Raw genomic sequence first — 24,772 nt, forward strand, 5'->3', positions numbered from 1 at the left:
GACCGCATTCTTGCCAGGCCTACGTAATGACAATCACCGAGACCTGTTCCGAGCGGAGCAGGACCCTACCCTGCGAGGCAAATGACTGGGGCTGCATGCTTGGCACTGGCAGAGGCCCCAAGGCTGGAGGAAGATTTGGATAAAGCGGGAAAAAACAGTTCAGAGGGAGATGCTGCAGGCTTTCGAGCAAAAGCACTTAGCACCGGGGCCCACACTTTCCTTTCTCTTCCCGTTCCCCTTGAGTGGGTCACCCAAGCACTCCAGGACTTAGTTTCCTTACTCTTAAAAAAGAGGAAATCAGGTGAATTCCCTGGTGGTCCAGTGGTTAAGACTCCAGGCTTCCAAGGCAGGGAGTGTGGATTTGATGCCTGCTCAGGGAACTAAGATCCCACATGCCGAGCAGTGTGGCCAAAAAATTTTTTTCTAATTTTTTTTAAATTAAAAAATGAAAAGAGCAAGTTAGTCTAGATAACATACCAACCTCTCTCATGGCCCTCAAGCCCCCAGTCTGGTTCATTTCTCCTTTTTCCTTACCCCTCACTGATTTCTGATACACTGTATAATTTAGTCATTTTTGCGTGTGTTTTTTGATCATCTGACTCTTCTCACAAAACTATTAGTACCACAGGGCAGAGATCCTTGCAAGTTTTATTTAATGATATATCTCATATACCCAGAATTGGACCTGGCACATAATAGAGTATTTGTTGGATGGATGTTGAGTGATGACCTCAAAGAACCATCTAGCTCTACCGTTATGTATCAGTTATCTGGGCTTCCCTGGTGGCTTAGCTGGTAAAAATCTGCCTGCAATGAGGGAGACCTGGGTTTGATCCCTGGGTTGGGAAGTTCCCCTGGAGGGGAGCATGGCAACCTGCTCCAGTATCCCCATGGACAGAGGAACCTGGCGGGCTACAGTCCATGGTGTCGCAAAAGAGTCAGACTGCAACTAAGCATACATCAGTTATCTACTGCTGCATAACAACCATTCCAAACTTGGTGACTAAAACATTAGCAGTGTATCCTTCTCACAATTCTGTGACTCAGAACTTCAGGCAGGGCTCCACTGGGCAGCTCCTCCAGTGCCAATGGCATCAGCTGCATTTAGCTGTCCCTTGAGAAGTGTCTGGAAGGTCCAAGAAGGCTTTATTCCCGTGTGGAGTGTTTTGGGGCCCTTCATGTGACTCCTCTCTGTGCATGTGAAGGAACTGATGGCTGTCATTTTGGAAAATCTTTACCGTATTACTGCATGGTCCCATGCTCTGTGGATGTGTACATTTTCAATAAGCACTTACTAAGCATCTTCTGGGTTTCCCTGGTGGCTCAACGGTAAAGAATCTCCCAATGCGGGAGACCTGGGTTTGATCCCGGATTGGAAAGATTGCCTGGAGAAGGGAAAGGCTACCCACTCCAGTACTCTGGCCTGGAGAGTTCCATGGACTGTATAATCCATGGGGTGGCAAAGAGTCAGACACATCTGAGTGACTTTCAGTTTCAGACATCTTCTGGGCTTCCCCAGGGGCTCAGTGGTAAAGCATCTGCATGCAGTGCGGGAGCCACAGGAGACTTGGATTTGGTCCCTGGGTCAGGAAGATCCCTTGGAGGAGGACACGGCAACCCACTCCAGTATTCTTCCCATGGATAGAGGAACCTGGCAGGCTACAGTCCACAGGGTCTCAAAGAGTCAGATTTGACTGAGCATGCACACACACAGGCATCTTCTAGGGGTCAGAACCTCAGAGAGAGGCCCTGCATCATGAAGCTAATCCCTGAAATGAGCACTGGGGCCATAACTTTTCGCCTCTGGCTGGCACCTGGTCCCCTCCAACAGTGGGGATGCTGCAAGTGGGCAGTTCGCAGGCAGCCGGATGGGGGCTGTGAGGGTTCTTTGGGCAAGGCTGGTGACCATCTCCCTGCTCCCTTCCAGATTCCACAGACGGTGAGGGCGACTGGAGCCTCTGGTCTGTTTGCAGTGTCACCTGTGGGAATGGCAACCAGAAACGGACCAGGTCTTGTGGCTATGCGTGTACCACCACCGAATCGAGGACGTGTGACCGTCCCAACTGCCCAGGTGGGTGCGCTCAGGGGTGTGGCTCTACGTTCCCGGAGAAGCTTTTCCTTTTTGTTCTATTTTCTATTTTGTTATACAATTTCCAAGTGTTATACTCCATTTACAGTTACAACAAAATATTGGCTATATTCCACGTGCTGTATAATACATCTCTGTAGCTTATCTTACACCCGAGAGTTTGTACACCCCACCAACATCCCAGCCCTATGGCGCCCCTCCTCACCCTCCCCACTGCTCACCACTAGTTTGTTCTTTGTCTCTGTGAGTCTGGGTAAGGTTATAGCTTCTATTTAAAAACTTATAAAAAAATTTTTAAAAAAAATTTAAAAACTTATAGAAATTGACTATTTACAAGACAACCATTTTCCTAATGAGAATTCTGACCAGACTGGGACAAGAGACAATGAGCTTGGAGGATAAAAAGATGGATTTTCTGAGCCTGATATGCAATTTCAGTAAACATGACCTAGAAGACAATGCTCCCATGTACTTAATTTAAGGCGTGATTCTGGTTAACTTGGTCCTTTGATGTGGAATTGGTTGTACCTTAAAGAGACACATGAAGATGGATGTTCATGGGCTAATAAGGAAGCCAGAATCAGAGGCTTAACAGCCATCCGAAGAAAAACCATGCATTAGCCTGAGAGTTGCTGAAAGTTCCAGAGGGAGCAAATTGGGGCACCTTGGCATTTAATTATTGCTTTAAACTGCATCGTCCATGTTTTTTTAAACTTAACTAATAGTTGCAAACTTAGTGAGAGGCCATATTGGAGTAGAAAACAATTGTGACTGTAGTAGTATTGCCAAACCGCTGTCTAGTCTTGTTTCTGTATGGCCCACACGTTTTTAAAGGGCTGTGAAGAGAGAGGAAGAGGAGGAAGGATATGCAACCAAGTCTGAATGTGAAATGAATTTATTTACAAAATGTAAATAGATTCATGGACATAGAAAACAAACTTACAGTTGCCAAGAGGGAAACAAGTGAGGAAGGGGTAAATTAGGAGTTCAGGATTAACAGATATATCCTACTATATATAAAATAAACAACAAGGACCTACTGTATAGCACAGCGAATTATACTATTATATTTTGTAATAACCTATAATGGAAAAGAATATGAAAAAGAATATGAAAAAGAATATATGATATACATATGATACCAAATATATATTCTTATCATTTTATATACACATATATCACTTCGCTGTACATCTGAAACTAACGCAACATTGTAAATCAACTATACTTCAATTTTTAAAAGACCATATGTAGCCTGCTGCTGCTGCTGCTGCTGCTGCTAAGTCTCTTCAGTCGTGTCCGACTCTGGGCGACCCCAAAGATGGCAGCCCACCAGGCTCCCCCGTCCCTGGGATTCTCCAGGCAAGAACACTGGAGTAGGTTGCCATTTCCTTCTCCAATGCATGGAAGTAAAAAGTGAAAGTGAAGTTGCTCAGTCGTGTCCGACTCTTTGCAACCCCGTGGACGGCAGCCTACCAGGCTCCTCCATCCATGGGATTTTCCAGGCAAGAGCACTGGAGTGGGCCTACAAAGCCTAAAATACTTTCTGACACTTTACCTAAGAGTTTATCAACTCCTGGTCTGTGGTTTTCCACGTACCATGTTCCCTACAGACAGGTAGAAAACCAGCCTAAAATACTACCTCAGGCTCTTCCAAGAAATCACACTTTCCAAACGGTTTCCTCTGAAAGAAATTTCAGAAACAGAACATTTGATTCCCCACACCCCAGACTTCCTTTTGCTACCCCTGGAAACTTTGTTCTCAAACCACAAGGCTGAGATTTACAAGAAAAATGTGGGGGAGCAAAGGGTTTCCTGCGGAGAGAGACGATCAGATTGGGCATGCGCGTGGTAACAGACGGGCATGCGCGTGGTAACAGACGGGCATGCGCGTGGTAACAGACGGGCATGCGCAGAAGACGGGGCTGATGCATGAGAAAAGGCAGCTCCGGACCGCCTCAGCCGTGCGGATGGATTTCCGAAAGTGCTTGATCAATTTCCATCAAGAGGTTCGTCCTGATCTTTCCCATACTCGTCACAATGAAACAGTTAGAAGTCTGGTGGGATGGGTAGAAATAAACCAACAAATAACGAGAAGGAAGAAGAGGAGGAAGGCAGGAAGAAAGTGAAGAGGAGCGGGAGAGGGAAAGAAGATGAAGACAAGATGAAGCGAAAGAAAATGAAGGTAAAGATTGGGAAGATGAAGAAGAAAAAAGATGATGCGGAAGGTCATGAAGAGTAGAGCTTTTTGAGTATTTCAGTATCAAGCAAACTTCTAAGGTCTTTGCATGTGTTATTTCGTCTAATTCCAACAATAATGTCATGAACTAAACACTGATGATGGTGTTCATTTGGCAGCTGTGGAAACTGGGACGCATGGGCTAATTTGTCTAGAGTCGCAGAAGAAGCAAGTGGTCCAGCTGGGAATTTGAATCTAGGCAGTCTGATTCAAGAATCCGTGTTCTTAACGATTAAATTCTTCCACCACCACCAGGGTGAAGGGTACTGGGCTCAGGCACACGTGAATACAGACAGCATTTCATGTCAGGGCTTGGCAGCTTGCCTGTTGCTTTCTCCTCCAGAGTTGGCATGCAGACACAAAACAGTGGACCTAGATAACTTGGTAGCAGATATCGCCTCTCCTCCCATTTTGAATGTTTTCTCTCACTGCTGAAAGCAGCATGGCCAGCAGCCCCGTTCATACATTTCCTTCTCGTCTGACCTGGCTTCCATCCTTTCTGCCTTTCTGTTCCTGACTCCCCCAGCTTTGCAGGGCTCCCTTGAACATGAAGGATCTTCTTTTGCACCATCTCTTTCCTTTCCTGATGTCTTCTCAGCCTCACTGGAAAGACTTAAGGGCCAGGCAGTCTCCCTGATCTGGTGGTGATGACACTGTAAAAATCTGTCCCCTAGGCTGACCATACAAATAAGCTCGAAGGGCCTCACATAAAATCAGAGAGAACCCCTTAAACGAAATCAACGCACACCTAGCAGGACAGCCAAAGTTCTCTAACAAATAGGCCACATTCCGCTGTTCCTTCCTCTCCTGACTGCTTCCGCTTGCGTGGGATTCCCCTTTGCAAAGGAAGCTTGGGTGCGGATGGTCATTTGAGTAGGGCAGGGAGCCTGGAAACGTGAGGCAAACTAGGTTCCGTGGCTCAGAGCAAGTAATGACAAACCCAGCATATTCTTTTTTTAACATTGAATTTTTTTGTTTTGAACTTTTTAATATTTATTTTATTCAAGTATAGTTGAATTACAATGTTGTATGGCAAAGTGATTCAGTTATACATACATATATATACATATTTATACTACATTCTTTTTCATATTATTTTCCATTATGGTTTAATCATAGGGTATTGGATATAGTTCCCTGTGCTATACAGTAGAACCTTGTTGTTTATCCGTCCTATATATAATCGTTTACATCTGTTAATCCCAAACTCCCAATCCATCCCTCCCCCAGTTTATTCTTTTGCAGTATCATCAGCGGTGCTGAAAGTCCCAACATACAAGAAATGGGTCTTTTACCTCAGAATGAGCTAGATAAATATTCAAGGAGAAAATGTCAGCTAACACTTACTGCTTCTTACGCTAAGTGCTTTCTTTATGCATAACTCATTTAATTCATCCAAGGCTCTGAGGAGGGTTGTTGGTTCTCCCTATTTATGGATGTGAAAAGTGAATCACCCAGAGGTTCTTGGGCTTACCCAAGTCACTCACTTGAACCCCAGTGAGTCAGTCCTTAAGACCAGTGTTAACCACTAGACAAGTTGTTAACTTGTGGCACAGTGGCACAGTGGATAAGAATTTGCCAGCCAATGTAGGGGACATGGGTTTGATTCCTAGGTCAAGAAGATTCCCTGGGGAAGGAAATGGCAATCCGCTCTAGTGTTGTTGCCTGGGAAATCCCATGGGGAGAGGAGTTTGGCAGGCTACAATCCATGGGGCTTCAAAAGAGTCACACGCAAGTTAGTGACTAAACAACAACACACAACACCAACACACTCTCCAGTCTCTGGCTCACTTTGCCAGCCTGACACCTCCAGACAAACACACATCCTGATGTGTGTCTAGCACCACCCAAAACCCCACTCCTGGGACCAGGGAATGAGCTCCTTAGGACATTCAGGCACATTTGGATCTGATTTCATGCCGCAAATGGTATCTGGGGTTTTAATATATTTTATGCTCTATACCTGCTTTTTACTGTTTCCTCTGTTGGCAGGTTTCTGCCCATGAGTAGTAATGAGTACAAAAAAGGCTTTGTTCATGTGTATTTGTTTTTTTATTTGCCAGTGGGGCTGGGGCGGGGGCAGGGGGGTGACTTTTTCCATATAACTAGAGAAAAAAGAGCTCTTGTCTGTGTCTAGGAATTGAAGACACCTTCAGGACAGCTGCCACCGAAGTGAGTCTGCTTGCAGGAAGTGAAGAGTTTAATGCCACCAAACTGTTCGAAGTCGGTATGAAGAGTTTTCTTTTCGTTTTCCATCCAAATATTGATTTAGTGTCTTAGAGATTCCTTTAGCCTTTGCCATGCCATCCTTGGACCCATTTAAGCACTGCGTCTTCCTCTTATGGGGTCCAGTGCTGTTGGCCTTTTTCTTGCTTGCCAAATATACACCAAGCAAAAGGGAGCCTCCTGCAGTGACAGACAGAGACCAGCAGCCTTGCTGCACCCGCCCTGGCACGCGGGTGGGACCGCCCTGCCCCTGCCGTGGGGCTCACCCATCATGGGGCCTCAGGCCTCATGGAATCTCTTCTCGCAGCCCTCACCAAGTGTCCCCAACGAAATAAAGAAGTGATGATGTCAGTTTCCCAGCAGAGGGTCACGGGGAAGAAGGAAGAGAAAGGGCACTTCCTCAACGTTTTGCCTTCCCCATCCCAATCCCGCCCCCACCCCCCACCACGTGAGTTTTCTGTAAACCTTTGTAACACCCTGCTACTCCTCTGGTAGAAAGTGCCAGAGCAAGTACAATAAACATGGTCCAAACAGAGTTAAAAGTGTCTACTCAGCAAGGGGAAATCCTGCTGTATAAAAATAGCTGCATGTGCTTCTGGATGTGATTTTATATTGCAGAAAGGTAAGATTCCTTCTGCCCCATTTCTCATTTGCGCCCGCTTCTGCTCTCCTCAGCCAAGCTGGCATCAGTTTGGAAATTCTGTTGCCCAGGACTTCCCTCACAGTCCTTCATGTACACCCAGCTGCCACCAGCAGAAGCCTTTTGCAAACACAGTGCGTTTAATCCCCAAAATTTAAAGGTTGTGGGAGTTTTGCGTAAAATAGTAAAGCCGCAAGGCAGGCTTTGGGGGCAGAGAGCAACTCTGTCTTCCCCCCGTTTCCTGCCCCACAGGCAGGCAGCTGCTTTGCCCTTTCACAGGGGATGGGACCAGGTGCACCCCCCCTCCCCCGGGCAGCTCAGGACACACCGGATGAGAAGGGATGGCATGTCAGGCAGGTTCCGGGCAGGAACAGACACGGTTCACACTCAAATCAGGTGACAGAGGAGCATTTGATGAGGATCTGTTGGCAAAGGTGTGAGCAGGTGGATGGAAACCAAGAAGGGCTTGTACAGCACTCTGGGACTGGCAACAGTGGGGAGCCCGCACCACCCGCTGGACTAAAGGGCCTAGGGGAAGGGTCCCAGAACCACTGGGCGGAGTGGACACACTCCTGACTCCCAGAAGGATGTAGCCAACGTGTTAACAGGGAGGGAGGAGCCTCAAGGACAGCACCCTTACCTCGCCCCTTCTTTCTTCTGCCACTCAACCTGGTCCTTCCATCGGCGTACCCAAGTCAGAAAGTAGGGCTCATGGGGTCCACAAATCAGACCCACGCAGGGCAGCCTTCCAGGGCAAGGAAAAGGGAGATGAGGAGACAGAAGGACAAATGGAATATGCCCAGCAGGGGTGAGAAAAGCTTGACTAGCCTAAGGTCAAATGTCTTAACCGACTCCTGCCTCAGTTTTCTGATCTGAAAAATGGTCTAAGGTAACGGTGTATGGCCTTCCCTGGTGCCTCAGATGGTAAAGAGTCTGCCTGCAATGCAGGAAACCTGGGCTTGATCCCTGGGCCAGTAAGATCCCCTGGAGGAGGGCATGGCAACCCACTCCAGTATTCTTGCCTGGAGAATTCCATGGACAGAGGAGCCTGGTGGGCTACGGTCCATAGGGTTGCAAAGAGTTGGACATAACTAAGCGGCTAACACTTTCATACTTTAATGGTGCTTACCTCCTAGATCTATTGTAAAGTTGAATGAGTTGATACTCATAAAGCACTGAAAACATTCACACTGAATACTCCGTGTAAGTCTGATCAAAAAAAATAATAATAAGTCAATGGATGCAAGTCCTGTATGTACTTGACTTTTGATGCCCTTATGCCCTGGAGGGAAAGTGCAAAGCTGTTTTCTGGAGCCCCTGTGAATCGTGTTTCTGAAAACCCTGCCCTCTGAGGAGGACCCCCACTGGCTCTGCAGACCTGCGCTTCCCAGGAAACACTTCCCTTCCTTGCAGCAGCGCACTTGGGAGCTCGCCAGGGTGGAGCCCCAGAGTCTGGCACCTTCCTGCAGGTGGCGTTCCCCACCCTGTTCTGTGTATGGTCTGCTTGCCTTCTGGTTTAACCCTCCTGGGACTTTCTTGAGATGGGTGCTGTTTTTATCCCCAGCATTTTATTTAGAGATGGGAAAACTGAAGCCTACCGAGGTAGCATGCCTTGCACAATGTCACGGAGCTACTAAGTACTTGAGCCGGGATTTGACCCAGGCAGTCCCAGGCGCCCACACATGCCATCTGAGGCCAGGCCTTTCCCACGCTCCTGAGAGGTACCCCAGATCTCTCTTCCTCATTTCCCTCCAGCTGCAAGCTGGCTCCCAATCCTGACCGCTCAATTTTCACTCTTGACACCACCAGCCTCCCAGGACCCAGGACAGTGGTGGGGAGTCACTTCTGACACCTCCCTCCCTCCCCCCAAGCCCTCCAAGGCCTGGCAGCCCCACCATCCTGACTATTCCTGATCCCACCCTCCATACCTGCCAAGCATCTCGCTGGGACTCTTACAATTGGCTTTGAAGAGCTTGCTGTCGCTCAAAAACCATCCGTGCTTCCCTAGTGCCCTCTGAATGGGCCTAAACCACACTGAAGACCCCCAGGTCCTGACACCAGTGATCTCCCTTCTGTGCATCCTCTGCTCCGGGGAAACAACGTGTTCCCTGCCCTCAGACTCTCTCTGCTTAACCATGGGCCGCAGTTACCGCCAACCTGGCTGGCCTTCCTCGCTGCTCTTGGACGAAGTCTGGGTCCAGTCCAGCCCTCTGAGATGGGATCGGACACTCAAAACCCTCCCTGGGGGAGCCCCCCGCCTGCAAGGGACAGAGGCGTGGGAGCAAGAGGAGGCGGGGAGAGCTTTCAGATGGAGGGGCAGGCCTGACCCCTGCCAAGGGAGGGAAGGAAGGAGAGAGGACCGGGGGCAAGGGCCTCCGAGAAGCTGGAGAAAGTCTCACCTACACCCATGAGGAAGCCAGCAAAGGCTGCCTCACCCGGGAGTCCCCCCTCATGCAGCTCCCTGGCTGAAGCAGGGTCAAGGGTCACGAGCAGCCTCAAGGGAGCACAAGCTGGATGTGAACCCCAGGGCAGGTGCACGGCACCAGGCAGCAAAGCACCCCTGAGGCCTTCTTGCAGAGCTCTGAGCGAGACAGCTGTGGCCGCCCCTCCAAGCCTCCAGGCCAGCCCGGGGCCGCTCACCCCTGGATGCACCCCCTGACTTGCCCTGATAGAAAATGACATTGTTTAACACCGGTGGGATATTTTTGCTTTTGCTCCCCACCACACACCCCTGCATTCCACCATGGAGGGTTTCCTGAGATACGGGTCATCCAACCCAGTGCAGCTTCCTGAGCCAGACGCTGCAGGAAACCTGCCCCGCGCCACATCCTTACCTCCCAGCAGCCCCTGGGGTCTCTGCTGTGGGCCTGTTCTGGCCCCCAGAGCCCACCAGCCCATAAATGCACAGTCATCCAGAAGTCCAGGAGCAGCCCCCAATCAGTGACTGATACTCAGGCCCCTGCCAAATAAAAATACCTCTCTTCAAAGACTGTATTCCAAGGATTATTTAGTGCAAAGGGCAAGGGGCCTGTTCGCGATAGAGAGAACACTGGATTTAGAGGCCTGCAAGCCTCTCAAGGGTTAGGGCTAAAGAGTTTTCTTTGATAGAGGAGTAAATAAAGCTGGAAGAACCCTGTGAGGGGACATGAGATGGAAGAGTGTCAGAGTCACACAGGACATGAGAGAATGTTCTACTGGGAGACCAACCTATTTTCGGGAGGCACCCTTAAAGAAAGGCTGTATTCTGGCCCAGGCTGAGGGCAGGCCCAAGTTCAGGGACTTGAAAGAAAGAGAGGATATTCACTAAAGTTTATTTCAGATACATTTTGCTCTAATTGATCGGTGGGGATGAGCAGTTTAGCTAATCATTTATCAGGCAAAGAAAGGGAATCTGGAGCATCTACGTCTGGGTTTTGTTTTGTTTTGTTTCTACTTGGCTGCACAGGGTCTTGGTTGCAGCATGTGGGATGTTTAATCACGGCATGCAGGGTCTCGTTCCCTGACCGGGTCTCAAACCTGGGTCCCCTGCTTTGGGAGTGCCAAGTCTTAACCACTGGACCACCAGGGAAGTCCCTGTGTCTGTTTTTGTCGTAGGAAAACACAGGGGCAGCGGTGAGACTTACATGTTCTGTGGGGAAGAGGGTTCTTACAGTAAGTGGTTTTCCAAAATGTGCAAAAGTGGGGAGATTTCTTAACCTTGGCTGTTTTGCAGGATCACGGACCTTGGGTAAAGGTCCACCCTGACTCTGAATGGGTTTCCCAGGTCCTGTGAAAAGATGCTCCAGTCTCTCCAGTGGTTACGTGTCTGATCCACACTCCACACTGCCCCCCTGCTTCCCTGTCCTGCCTCCCTTCTCTGCTGGTGTTTCCCAGAATCACCTCCCAAAGAACTGTCTCCATTGCATCTTTGTCTCAGGGTTTGGGAAAACACAGACTGACACATTAACCAGCCCAGAAGCCCTAAACTCTGACGACTGAATGACCCAGACCGAACACCCACAGGGACAGGATCAGGCAGGGAAGGTGACAGACCGGGGACCTCCTGCCTTGACCAAGAAGTAGCCACTTGTCCCCTATTCACAGGACCACTTGTTCCCATGGGAACAATGTATGATCAGCATCAGTATATCTTTTGTTTTTTCAAATGGAACAGGGAATCTACAGGAATAAATAGAATCAACTAATTCTTAAATATTGGCAATTAATTCATTATTTTTAAATACTGTAACGGCCAAACATGACACACCTCTGATGACAAGTTCTGGCTATAAGCCTGCAGGTCAGTGGCCTTGGGCCAAATGGTGAATTCTCTAAAACCAGGGTCCACCAGCCTCTTCTTTAAGGCATCTTTCATGGAGATTTCCATATAATGATTGTTACTGTTTCCTGCCTACAGTTAAGAGGTTCAGTTAAGTTCAGTCGCTCAGTCGTGTCCGACTGTTTGCGACCCCATGAATCGCAGCATGCCAGGCCTCCCTGTCCATCACCAACTCCCAGAGTTCACTTAGACTCACATCCATCGAGTCAGTGATGCCATCCAGCCATCTCATCCTCGGTCGTCCCCTTCTCCTCCTGCCCCCAATCCCTCCCAGCATCAGAGTCTCTTCCAGTGAGTCAACTCTTCGCATGAGGTGGCCAAAGTACTGGAGTTTCAGCTTTAGCATCATTCCTTCCAAAGAAATCCCAGGACTGATCTCCAAGTCAGTGAGTGGTAGAATATAACTTAGTCTTACAAATATTACTTTGAGGTACTTTCTATCACTCATTGCTCATTTAAAGAGAAGATTCAAAATGGATCTCTGAATTATTGTTCAGTTAGTTATGAGTGATAGATAATGGGCTTATGGTTATTCAGGAAACCATAGAAAATACACCTTTTTTTGTAGATGCCTACTAAAACTTATTATTGTTCAGTCACTAAACCATGTCCGACTCTTGGGACCCCATGGTCTGCAGCAGGCCAGGCTCCTCTGTCCTCCACCATCTCCTGGAATTTCCATTGAGTCAGTGATTTTGTCTAACCATCTCATCCTCTGTCACCCCCTTCTCCTCCTGCCCTCAATCTTTCCCGGCATCAGGGGCTTTTCCAATGAGTTGTTTCTTCGTGTCAGGTAGCCAAAGTATTGGAGCTTCAGCATCAGTCCTTCCGATGAATATTCAGGGTTGATTTCCTTTAACATTGACTAGTTTGGGAATAATAATATTATATGTTTCCAAAAGAAAATTTTAATGAGGGTAATATAATGATGATTGAGTCTAGGTGATGGCATCTAGGCAGTCATTGTATATTTTCTCTCCTATGTATCTGAAAATTTTTTCATAATATAAACTAAGGAATTGGTGGTGCAGAGAACTTTGTGGACAAAGAAATTCCCAAGTTCAAGGACAGTGAGTGTGTTCGCCACACCAGGGGCTGCCCCCCGGGGAATGGAGAGGTTGACTTTAACGTCATCCTGCTCCCAGTTTTGCACCTGATGAGAAGTTTCTCTGTGGCCTTTTTCAGACACAGACAGCTGTGAGCGCTGGATGAGTTGCAAAAGCGAGTTCCTAAAGAAATACATGCACAAGGTGATCAACGACCTGCCCAGCTGCCCCTGCTCCTACCCCACCGAGGTGGCCTACAGCACAGCTGACATTTTCGACCGCGTCAAGCGCAAGGACTTCCGCTGGAAGGACGCCAGCGGGCCCAAGGAGAAGCTGGAGATCTATAAACCCACAGCCCGGTATTGCATTCGCTCCATGTTGTCCCTGGAGAGCACCACGCTGGCTGCCCAGCACTGTTGCTACGGCGACAACATGCAGCTTATCACCAGGGGCAAAGGGGCGGGGACGCCCAACCTCATCAGCACCGAGTTCTCAGCGGAGCTCCACTACAAAGTGGACATCCTGCCCTGGATCCTCTGCAAGGGCGACTGGAGCAGGTATAACGAGGCTCGGCCTCCCAACAACGGACAGAAGTGCACGGAGAGCCCCTCCGACGAAGATTACATCAAGCAGTTTCAAGAGGCCAGGGAGTATTAAAGAGACGCCGCCCCTGGTGTTCCCGACACAAACGCCCCGCGCCAATCGCAGCCCGGCGGAGAGCCGCTCTCGCCAGCTTACATGTACAGGTGTATATACCACGCGAGCATTTGTCGTAAGTTACACGAGGGCTTGGCGCCAGGCCCTCGCAACTGCCATATGAAGCCACCGTTGCCATCTTCAATGTCAACGGTCCCCTTGGATCTCTTCCGAGGAAGGGACGTTCTCAGGAGGATGTGAAGAAAGAAGCCGGAAGAAGAACCTGGAAGTCGTGGTGGGTGGAATTCAACTCACCTCGGATTCAGTGGTTCCCAGAGAAGCAATGGGGCAAAGAGACTGAAATTGTAAACGTGATAAGCAGTTTTATGTATAACTTATTTAATATGAATGTGATTTATGCATAACCTTTTCTCTGGAGTTGTCATCCCGAAATTATTTAATCACTTCCGTGAGAGTTCAGAAAGAGGCTTAGGGAGGTGGAAGAGAAAGGGAATTTTCCAGGAATGACTTCTTTTAAAACGAGAAATGCAATAGAAAGATATCAGCATAAGAAAACCTGAAACCAAAGGTGAGTTAGCCAGTGAGGTACCTTGCTTAAGTCTCAGCTGCCAAAATGCCCTTCCCTCAGACTGCTAGGGGGTAGAGGGGGAGCAGATGGATATTTTGAGAGCAAATCTGAGGCCTAGTTTTAAATCAGCTTTAAAATAAAGGATGATATTAGCACAATGCTGTAATTCTACTAAAAGACCCCAGAATGGTAGAATTTCTGTTCATGCCTTAATAGGTTCAGAAGGCTACAGGAAGATCAGAGTTAAAAACAAGGAGTAGCACTTTTCCAAAGAAAACTGCAAAATAAATGGAAAAAGAACATGAACTTCATTTCATCTATTTTATTTTCATACCATCTTAACAATTTTTTTCTCCACCAATATATTTCCAGTAAATAAATATAAAAATGAGGACGGGAACTCATCTAGAAAATCCTGATTTTTTATGTTTTAAGAAAGGAAAAAATACATTATTTTTGTAAAGTATTTATTGAGTCACTGAGTCTTGTGCATCAAGCAATTATAATATTGGCCTGGTTCTGTAGGGTGGAACTTAGGACAAATAAAGAGTTGGTTCTTATGTAGTCTTTACTTGCAAAACTCCAGGAAAAGAGATTATATAATAAAATCATAATAAAATGTGTTACCTGCAGTAAATGTGTTACCTGCAAATATTTATGATACAAATTCCATAAATAGCCATGGTAAAACAGGGTTTCAAGGCAGGGGAGAGGAAGGTTCAAAACAGGCGGGAATAAAAGCCTCATTGATTGATGTAATGGTGAGTGATGTGAGTCAGCATCTTTGGCACCAAGAACATCAACCCAGTCCCCAGGAGACTGAAGCTCACTGACACACGTGCAAATTTTTGCCCATCCAGAGCTAAGAAAGCTCTGAGAAAGCCAAGCCAAATCAAAGGCTTAAGACAAGCCCAGGTGAATGGACCACTTCCACACAAAATTTTGCAATTACAGTAATAAATAGAATTCTTCATCCTGTAAGTGATCCCTTTTCCAAATGAGGAAACTCAGAAATAACAAGTCAAATTGGGCCCATCTTTCATTTCCTAGCCCAGTGCTCTACTATATCAAATTTTTCATGTCCTTATATTCCTAATCCTACCCTTAGGTTCTCTTAGTAAGATCTTGTTTTATGGAAAAGCTCTTATCATTTGTACTTTAGAATAAGTTATACAGGTATTGCCCACTCTCAGGATATTTATATTTGAGATCTGTTCCTAATTATGGGAAGAGAATCTTTATTCCGATTTGAAAGAATTTTAGGCAACTGAACTGCTGGGGTCAGTAGGTTCATATCAGGGAAGATGTGGTTCCTAATAATAGGAAAACCACTTTTGCCAAGAGAGTTGGTTGCAATGGAATGTACCGCCTTCGAGATGGTGAGCATCTCAGGACAGGTATTCAAGCAGAGTGTGTGAAGATGAGTCACATGAGAGGCTCGTTTTAGTGACGAGGAGAGACACAAACATCCAGCAATCACCCCCTCTGATAAGTGTTCTGTAAAGGATAAGTAGAAAGTCTTCTGGGAAAATAGAGGCAGGAAACAGGGCGGTACCTGCTGGATCCAAGGGAGGAATGTTAGAAGGAGAGCAGGTGGATGCATTCAGAATAAGGAAACACAGCGGGCAGAGGCAAGAAACCAGGCAAGAGCGTGGTGATTTCTGAAAACTGGGATGTTTAGAGTGATGAGCCAGAGGGATAAGAATGGCAGGTTATGGAGCCATGTCTAAGGTGTTTTTGTTAAGGATTTAGCATGGGCTTCCTATATGGGCTGGTGGCTCAGTTGGTAAAGAATCCGCCCACAATGCGGGAGACCTGGGTTCGATCCCTGGGTTGGGAAGATCCCCTGGAGAAGGGAAAGGCTACCCACTCCAGTATTCTGGCCTGGAGAATCCCCTGGACAGAGGAATCTGTCCATGGGGTCGCAAAAAATCAGACACGACTGAGCAACTAACACTCACTTTTACTTCACTTAGCATGGAAAATGAAAGCTCTTTCCTACTACAGTGCGAATAGCTGATATGAGCAACATTTCCAATGGGCTCCTTGCCTCTTAACATCAGACCTTACTGACATAATAAACTGAGAGTTAGAAGATGAGGTGAATTGGGAGCTGGGGAGGGTTCCTGGGCCCTTCACCTACTGAGAACACTGCTAGCCTCTCACCCATCATCCAGACGGTGCCATCCCGTCTGGAAATTTGCTGAACTATAATCTGCCTCTATCCAGATGTCCCTCATTCACTAAGGGCCCCAAGCCAGCCCCAGGGTAACCTTGGGTAATCGCTTCATGGAAAGCAGATCATGTGCTCAAGGGCCAACTTCGCCCACCGCAGAGTAGTCTGTCTGCTCCCTCGCCTGTAGCACCAGTGACTACAAACACCTCTCATTGAAGGCCTTGCTCCTTGGCTGATCCTTGGAAAGAGAGCCGTTTCTCCAGCAACCCACTGGGGCTCTGGGGGGCTGTGTCTGAGCAAGCCAACAGCACTGGACAGAGGAGCCAAGGCCCTCTGGTGGCCGTGTGTGGGAAGGATGAAGACGAGGCCCCCAAGGAGCTGGGCAGGTTCCTGACCCGATTCAAGCATCCACCATTAGTCTCCAAGTCTTTCCAACTGTGTAGCTCAGTGGCCAAGGAGTAGATTTCCCCACCCTGAGACCAGGGACCACAGATCCAAGGATAGGCACCATACCAGCCACCCTTCCAGAGGACACACTTTGTTCCTCTGTGCTGATCACTCTACCATGGAGTTAAGCAGGTTACATCCGTTTTACAGACATGGCACAAAAAGCCCAATAAGGTGCTCTAACCTGCCCAAGCTCATGAGGCTGTGTACACGGCAAAGCTGGTTGCAGCTCGTTCTGTCTGATCACTAAGTCATGTTCTTAACTGTATCCCCTACTCAACTCTCTTTCTAATTCTTCCCACCACTCAGGATTAGGGGCTTTGCTCCAGCTCACTCTGCCTTTGATCAGGTTGTTCAAATCTGCCAAATGTCCCTCCACCAACCTTCAGGATGTCTCACGTTGGTGACGGAGGGCCTGGCTTCAGCTCTGCCCGGTCCTTCCATATTCCACAAGAGGATCTGAATCCTATATCTCAGCCCATTCTCAGGCTGGGTGATCAGCAGAGCCTGACTTTCTAAAAGACAGCCTGCCCCACGGATAAGAACAGAGACCAACCTGTTTCCCCTGCTACACCTGAGCCCCGTGTCAACCACTGCTGTTGGCTAGACCTTAAGGGCAGATGCAGGGTTTCATGCGTTCCTTGGCTCCCAGCCTCGGGCTCAGTACCTGGCGGATGTCATCAGGCAAGGGATGGGGGCAGAAGAGTGTGAGGACCGAGTCAGACTGCCTAGATCCCCGTCCTGGCTCCCTCAGTTGTCAGCTGGGTAGCTTTGGATAATTCAATCAGTCTCTGCATATTCCAGTTTCCTCAAACAGTCGTTTGGAGAATGAAATAAGAGATATGAATTTCCTAGCATGGGGCCTGTCATGGACCCTGTGCATTGGTGTTGAATCATTGGAGAATTAATTACTGAGCATATACTAGTTGCGAGGCATTGTTCTAGATGCCAGGGAGGCAGCGGCATACAAATCCAAGTTTTCCTGGTGGAGGGGAGACGGCTGATAAATAAATAAGTGCCTGATCTGAGATAATGATAAGTGATAGCCAGAAAAATAAGTTTTTTGATCACATGTGTATGTTGCATTATTTAAATTAATGCTAGTTGCTGTAATAGATAAGCCTCAAAATCACAATGGCTTAATACAAAAACCTCCAACAAAGTATGTTTCTGGTCAAGTGGCTCCCTTCTAAGGACCCCAGCTCTTTCCTTCTTCAAGGCGTGACTCTCTCGGTTGCCCTAATGCATGCTAAGTCACTTCAGTCAGGTCCAACTCTTTGCAACCCTATGGACTGTAGCCACCAGGCTCCTCTGTCCATGGGATTCTCCAGGCAAAAATATTGGAATGGGTTGCAGTGCCCTCCTCCAAGGGATCTTCCCGACCCAGGGATCTAATCCGTGTCTCTTACATCTCCAGCAATGGCAGGCAGGTTCTTTACCACTAGCACCACCTGGGAAGCCCAATAGAAGCTCTACCAGACTTCAATACCATACCGTGTAGTTTTTACGAGATGAAAATAAACCCCTGGTCTTTACGACGAGGGGCTTCCCAGGTGGCACTAGTGGTAAAGAACCCACCTGCCAATGCTAGAGACATAAGAAATGCTGGTTCAACCCCTGGGTCAGGAAAGATTCCCTGGAGGAGGGCACAGCAACTCACACCAGTATTCCTGCCTGGAGAATTCTGTGGACAGAGGAGCCTGGCGGCCTGCAGTCCATGGGGTCACAAAGAGTCGGACATGACTGAAGCAACTTAGTGTATCATTGGGTACAACAGGCAGGAAATGATTCTGCCAAATCCCTCTAAACATTTCTGAACACATTTTCTTAATTTTTAACTTCATTTCTTGCTGACTAAAGACAAGTCCTGCTTCAAGGGACCAACCACACTTTGAGTAATACTGCTTTAAGCACCTGAGTGACAGTGATCAACACCCCTTGAGTGTTGACTTAATTCTGGCCCGATGGACAAAGAGTCATGAAAAAGCTTCCCAGGAAGTGGAGGGGGTGGGGAGAGAGGAGCTGGGGCTCTTTCTTTGTCTTCCATTTACAATTTCCAATGGAAAAATGTGTGGGTTGTCACCATTATGCCTGCATGGTTTCAGACAAATTAAAGGCTTGCCTCAGTAATTACTGGGTGGATATATACAGAAACATACATCCATGTCTACAGATCCTGAATACAGTAGTGTAAATTAAGGCAGAAAGCTTACAGCCAGTTGCTTTTCTGAGGTTAAACATTGGTTTACTGTATAGGATTAGAAGAAGTGGGGTGTTTTTCCAGAATCAGAAGGTAAGACTTTTCAGGAACAAATTTATGGAAACAGCAAACTTTTTGTTGCTCCAGAAGAACAAAGCTTAGATAGAGACTTTTTTTTTCATATCTTCATGTAGAGATTTGAAAAGCCAACATATAAAGACCAGTGCTTTGCTGGTAATGGCAAAAACAACATCATCCTTAGCCATTTTAGCAGCAGGGGGATCTGTGGGGGACTGGACTGAGACACAGCTGCAATAGCAAAGCTGGGTAAGAATTTTATGGCTTTGCTAATTTTCTATCTGTTCTGGGAGTCATAAATGTGCCCTTATAGATATTCATGATTGCTCTTAAAATGAAAAAAAAAAAAAAACAACTTTCAAACAGCACAGAAAAACCTTTCATTCTTGAGGCATGCAATTCATGGATGATTTTCAAAATGTCATGTTTGAGTTGGGAAAGTAACATTTCTTGAACTAATCAGCCAATAGCTTCAAGAATATGACTCAAAGGATATAAAAATTTCAAACCTGACTTTCAAAGAAGAAAAAGAATTCTTTTTTCTCTGCAAGTTCCTAAGTTTATTTTTTCGCAAAGGTCATGGCTCAAAGTTAGGTTTATTTGCCATGGAAAGGAATGGTCTAAATGAAGTAAACTTTTAATTCCTTAGTGAAAAGGAATGGTAGCAGATCTTGAAAGGCACCATTTTAAAATTTTACACCAGTAGACAGGGAGGTTCAATTTGGTTAGCTGTACCCCTCACCTGTTTAATCCCAACTTGGTTGGGGTTTAGGTTTGTTGTTGGGGTGGGGGGGGGGTTTAAATCTTGGAGAGATGAACAAATGGAGAAAGAGAAAAGCCAAAAAGATTAAAAGGGAAATGAAAAAGAAAAAAAGAAGAATAATTCAGGATCTCCAGGATGAAATTCTCTTTGGAACCTCTATTAATGTAACTAAGGTAAGAGTCTCACAAGGGGACGCTGGAGAGACCCACACCATTGATGCGCCTGCCCTCGAGGAGACTTTCCATCCCCAGGCAGGGATGGCTGGGTCCCACCCAGCCAGCCACCCAGCCAAGACCAGGAAGAGATTTTCAAAGATGGCCCAACTTAAAGTCATGTGCTCAGGATTCCTGAGAGCAAGAGAGCAAAGTGTCCTGTGCTGATCAGCTGGGAAGGGTAGGACTTTCTGACAAGAACATTTCAAGGTCCTTCATTGCTTCCAAGAAGAAGCCTGCCTCTAAGATACCTTTGGGGGCTCCCTCCTGCTATTACAGGATATTATAAAGAGAAAAATGGGCTTCCCAGATGGCTCAGCGGGTAAAGAACCAGCCTGCAATGCAGGAGACGCAGATTCAATCCTTGGGTGGGGAAGATTTCCTTGAGGAGGGCACGGCAACCCACTCCAGTATTCTTGGCTGGAGAATCCCATGGACAGAGGAGCCTGGCAGGCTACAGTCCATGGGGTTGCAAAGAGTCGGACACAACTGAAGTGACTCAGCACACACTTAAAGGGAGAAGCAAAAAGAGGAGGGCAGGGATCCAATGCTGGAAAGATAAAGGCTGGTTCACCACTCACCAGCGGCAAGTGGCAGGACCCGAAGCTTGAGTTAAAGCTGCAGCCTCCCTCTTTGCAGCCCGTACTCTGCTTTGCTGTAATGCACAGCCCATCACTTCTCTGACCACTCCTCTTGCAGCCCCTCTGCCACCAAACTGGCCATCTTGCAGCCAACTGCCGATTTTGGAGCCAATCTTTTGTCAAAGATGCTCTTCAAATGCTATTACACGAAAGCATACCTCCAGGAAAATGCACACATGTCATAGGGACACAGCTCAGTGAATTTTCACAAAAATGAACCATCACCGGTCATGACACCTGTGACGGAAGTCAAAAAGTGGAGTATGAGGTTTATGAGAGGATCTTGGTGGCGATGCCAATGTCCCACATCTTGGGCATGGTAGTGGCTACACAACTGTAGGCATTTGTCGAAACTCACTGAACTCTGCACTTAAGGAGACTGAATCTCATCATATGTAAATTTTATCCCAATATGAAATAACTAAACAAAACATTAAGGGCACTCCGTGTCCCCTTCCAGTAGGAACTGACTTTCCCACAAAAGTCATCAGTATTGCAACTTCTGCACTAGATTAGTCCTGCAGAGCTTCAGCGCAAAGGCACACAGCTTATGCTCCTTGAGAGGTGGCACCTTTTGCTCCGCACCGCATTGTGGGGTTTCCCTCACTGCTCTTTGCAGCCATAGGTCCTGCATGCCCATCACTGCCTCGTATGGCTTATGTCTATTTAGCCATTCTCCCAATGGTGGGCATGTGGGCGATTGCCAGCTGGGAGCTCTTACAGATAGTGCTATTATAAACAGTCCAGGGCATGTCACTGGGGCTCATGCGCACAACATTTCTACTGGGAGTGAATTTGGTAGGCCAGAGGGTGTACACAGCTCTATCAGACACTGGCCCAGAGTTTTCCAAAACGATTACATTAATTGGCCCTCTACCCAAGAGTTTGTGAAGGCTCCAGTTCTTGGGCAAATCTTCATTTCACCCCTTTTACTAAGTCTTCTCCGACTATTCTGTTCCTTGATCTCTTCGTTCTCATATTTAAGTCAATGCATGTGTACTGAGCACTGACGAAGGGTGTGACAGTCACCATTTGCCATTCTGGGCACCAGAAAAGTGAAAAAAGATGGACAGGGACCCCGTCCCACGGGGGTGACTGACCCAAATGACTGTAATACAATGTGATCGGTACCATGGGGACTGATGAGGACATGACTCGTCAGAGCGATTTTAATTAACAAGTCAGAGTTGCCACACTTTATTTATGACAACGTGGCTGATAACATCAAGTATTGGCAAGACAGTGACAAAACAGACACTCTTTATCACCACTGGTTGCAGTGATATAAACAAGAATAATTTGACTATCCCTAGTAGTGTTGAAGCTGTCATGTAGCAAATTCCCCAATTTCCCTCCTGAAGGTCTTTTTTATATTATCAAAAATTAGAAACAAGTAAAATTGCCCACCAGTAGAGGAATGTACAAATAAGCCATGTTATATACATAGGATAGAATACCATCCAACTATTAAATGATCTAAAGCTAGGCATAGCATCACAGATGTGCCATAAACATATAATGTATAAAAAAGCAAATTACAAATGGGTATGTAAAGTATTACACAGTCTTCAATCATTTGAACACTCACAAAACATTACTGTATTATGACTGGACACTGACATAGGGAATTAAAGAATTAAATTATGCATGGGAAGGGTAAATAAAACCTCAGGATAACAGTCACCTCTAGGTCTGAGTGATAGAGAGTGGATGGAGAAGAAAAGAAATTTTAGAGGTAATATTTTATTTCTTTTTCAAAAAAAGAAACCATAAATATGCAGCAATGTAAGTATAAAACCTAAAATGTGCACATGTATATGCAGATGATGCCGCTCTAATGGTAGAGAGTGAAGAGAAACGTCACTTGATGAGGGTGAAAGGGAAGAGTGGAAAAGCTGGCTTCAAACTCAACATTCAAAAAACTAAGATCATGGTGTCTCTTCCCATCACTTCATGGCAAGTAGAAGGGGGAAAAGTGAAAGCAGTGATGGATTTTATTTTCTTGAGCTCCAGAATCACTGCAGATGGTGACTGCAGTCATGAAATTAAAAGATACCTGCTGCTTGGAAGGAAAGCAATGAAAAACCTAGACACTATATCAAAAAGCAGAGGCATCAGTTTGCTGATGAAGGTCCATATAGTCAAAGCTATGGATTTTCCAGTAGTCATGTATGGATGTGAGAGTTGAACCATAAAGAAGTCTGAGCGCCAAAGAATTAATGCTTTAGAATTGTGGTGCTGGAGAAGACTCTTGAGGCTCACTTGGACAGCAAGTATATGGAACCAGTTCACCCTAAAGCAAATCAACTCTGAATATTCACTGAAAGGAGTGTTGCTGAAGCTCTAATAGTTTGGCCACCTAATACGAAGAACTGACTCACTGGAAAAGCCCCTCATGCTAGGAAAGATTGAAGGCAAAAGAAGGGGGGTGGCAGTGGATGAGATGGTTAGAGAGCATCTCTGATTCAATGGTCATGAATTTGAGCAAGCTCTGGGAGATGGTGGAGGACAGAGGAGCCTGGCGTGCCGCAGTCCACGGGGTCTCAAAGAGTTGGAGATGACTTAGCAACTTAACAGCAACACATGGCATAACGTTAATACTGGTTAAGCCTGAAAAGTGCATAAGGTGCAACTGTGACATCATTTTCTGCATATGTGACATATTTTAAACTAAGGACTGAAAGGAAGCAAAAGCTGAGAAGGAAAACTAAATGCAGTGATGACTTATGAGGCTTCCTGCAAGGTCATGATTCTAACAGCCCTTGGCAGTTGTGGGCGCACCCACAGAGCAGGAGGTGGCCAGCCGTGCCATTGACTGGGGTGACGCTGGTGCTGAGACCCTGTGTTCACCTGGGAGAGGCCTGGGGGGCATCGCACCCTGTCACCTCCAGCCTACAGCCCCAGCAGGGCGCCTGGCACGTGGTCGACTTAGAGGGAGGCAGCTATCTGACCAGAACCGATCACACGGAAAGCATTGGCCCTTTTGAAAACCCCATGTAAGGATTCGGAGAGAGGGACTCTGTTCAGTCTACTCTAAGGAGGTGACCCATGTCCCCAGAGTCAGAGGCAGATGAAGGAGCAGCAGGTAGCTCTGCAGAGAAAGGGGCCCTGGGCTCCCATTCCTGCTGAAATGGACTCAGACCCCTGACCCTACTAATCAGGCCCTGCGGTGAGAGCCCCCAAATGCACCCCAGCACAGCTGAGCGGCTCCAGGGCCCTAGGAAGCAGGAAGTTGTCTTTTTTTCTAAGAATGAAGACAAAGCCTTAGGATGATGCAGCGAATTCCCAAGACAGTTCAGGCTTCACTAGTAGAGCTAGTTTGAGGAGATGAGTGAGTGACAAGTCGCTTCAGTCGCATCCGACTCTTTGCAACCCCACAGACTGTAGCCACCCAGGCTGTTCTGCCAATGGGATTCTCCAGGCAAGAATATTGGAGTGGGTTGCCATGCCCTCCCCTAAGGGATCTTCTGAACCCCGAGATCGAAACTGTGTCTCCTGCAACTCCTGCATTTCAGGCAGATTCTTTCATTTCACTGCTGATCTACCTGGGAAGCCTGTTTTGAGGAAGTATTTTCACCCTAAAAGAATTAGCATCATCCCGTGTTTGCCAACCCAAGAATAGAACTTTTGAGACTCACGGGACCAGTCAGGGTTCAAGCCTGAAAACAAGAGAACTTAACTCTGCTTAATTTAAACAGACCAAAAGCACGTTGGGTAGATACTAGGTAGCTTTAGAAAGATTCAACTGAATAAAATCACATCACATGTTAATTAAGAAGGATGCTCTATCTTGTAGGATTGGATTTAGCTATATTAGGTTAGAGAAAAACAACTGACCATTGGCTTAAATAAGGTAGAAATCTATTTCTCTCTTATGAAAAATACAGCTCGAGGTAAATAGTCCCAGGTAAGTATGGACTCCAAGGTCCTTCAGTCTCATTATTTTACATTTCTTTGCGAGCAGTTTCCACTTCATGGTCTAAGATGACTGCCCAAGCTCCAGCCATCATGTCCATATTCCTGTCAGTACAAAGAGGAAGGAGTAAAACAGAACTTCCCGTAAGTTGCAGACACCACATCTCCTTGCTTCCCGTTGACCAGGACTTGGTCGTCCAGCCACACCTAGTTGCAAGAGATGATGAGGGATATCATGTTTGTGTGGGGAAGCCACGTGCCTCAGCTTAAGGATAGGGATTCTCTGATGAATAAAGAAGATACTGTAAAGGAAATTAGCAGCTTCTTTCGCAGGGGTACAGACCATATAAACTCTGCAGGTGAGAGCGGTAGGTGCAGGGTCCTTCTGCAGCATGCCACCTGGAGCTGAGCTTCTCTCCAGGAAAGTGATGCTGGCTGCTGGGATCCACGTAGAGAAACACTCTGTTCCAGGAAGTTCCAGAGCCTGGCCCCACAGCATCTAAAATCCTCAGAAATGTTGCAATGTCAACGTGATGTTTGTCTCTTGGCCCAGACCT

The 24,772-nt window shown here is 46.9% G+C and overlaps 1 protein-coding gene across 2 annotated transcripts in view; it reads left to right on the top strand.

Annotated features, from left to right (window-relative positions):
* The window catches only part of ISM1 (isthmin 1), an 89,616-nt gene extending 75,210 nt beyond the window's left edge, over positions 1-14,406 (top strand). For both annotated transcript variants that reach the window (XM_027976478.3, XM_060396848.1), the window contains exons 4-6: positions 1,928-2,071; positions 6,466-6,555; positions 12,698-14,406. In XM_027976478.3, the coding sequence (XP_027832279.1) occupies positions 1,928-2,071; positions 6,466-6,555; positions 12,698-13,215 (752 nt within the window). In that variant the 3' untranslated portion in view covers positions 13,216-14,406. The remainder of the gene's footprint in view (positions 1-1,927; positions 2,072-6,465; positions 6,556-12,697) is intronic.
* The last annotated feature ends 10,366 nt before the right edge of the window (positions 14,407-24,772 follow it).

This window comes from Ovis aries, chromosome 13, assembly GCF_016772045.2.
Source record: "Ovis aries strain OAR_USU_Benz2616 breed Rambouillet chromosome 13, ARS-UI_Ramb_v3.0, whole genome shotgun sequence".
Taxonomy (NCBI): Eukaryota; Metazoa; Chordata; class Mammalia; order Artiodactyla; family Bovidae; genus Ovis; species Ovis aries.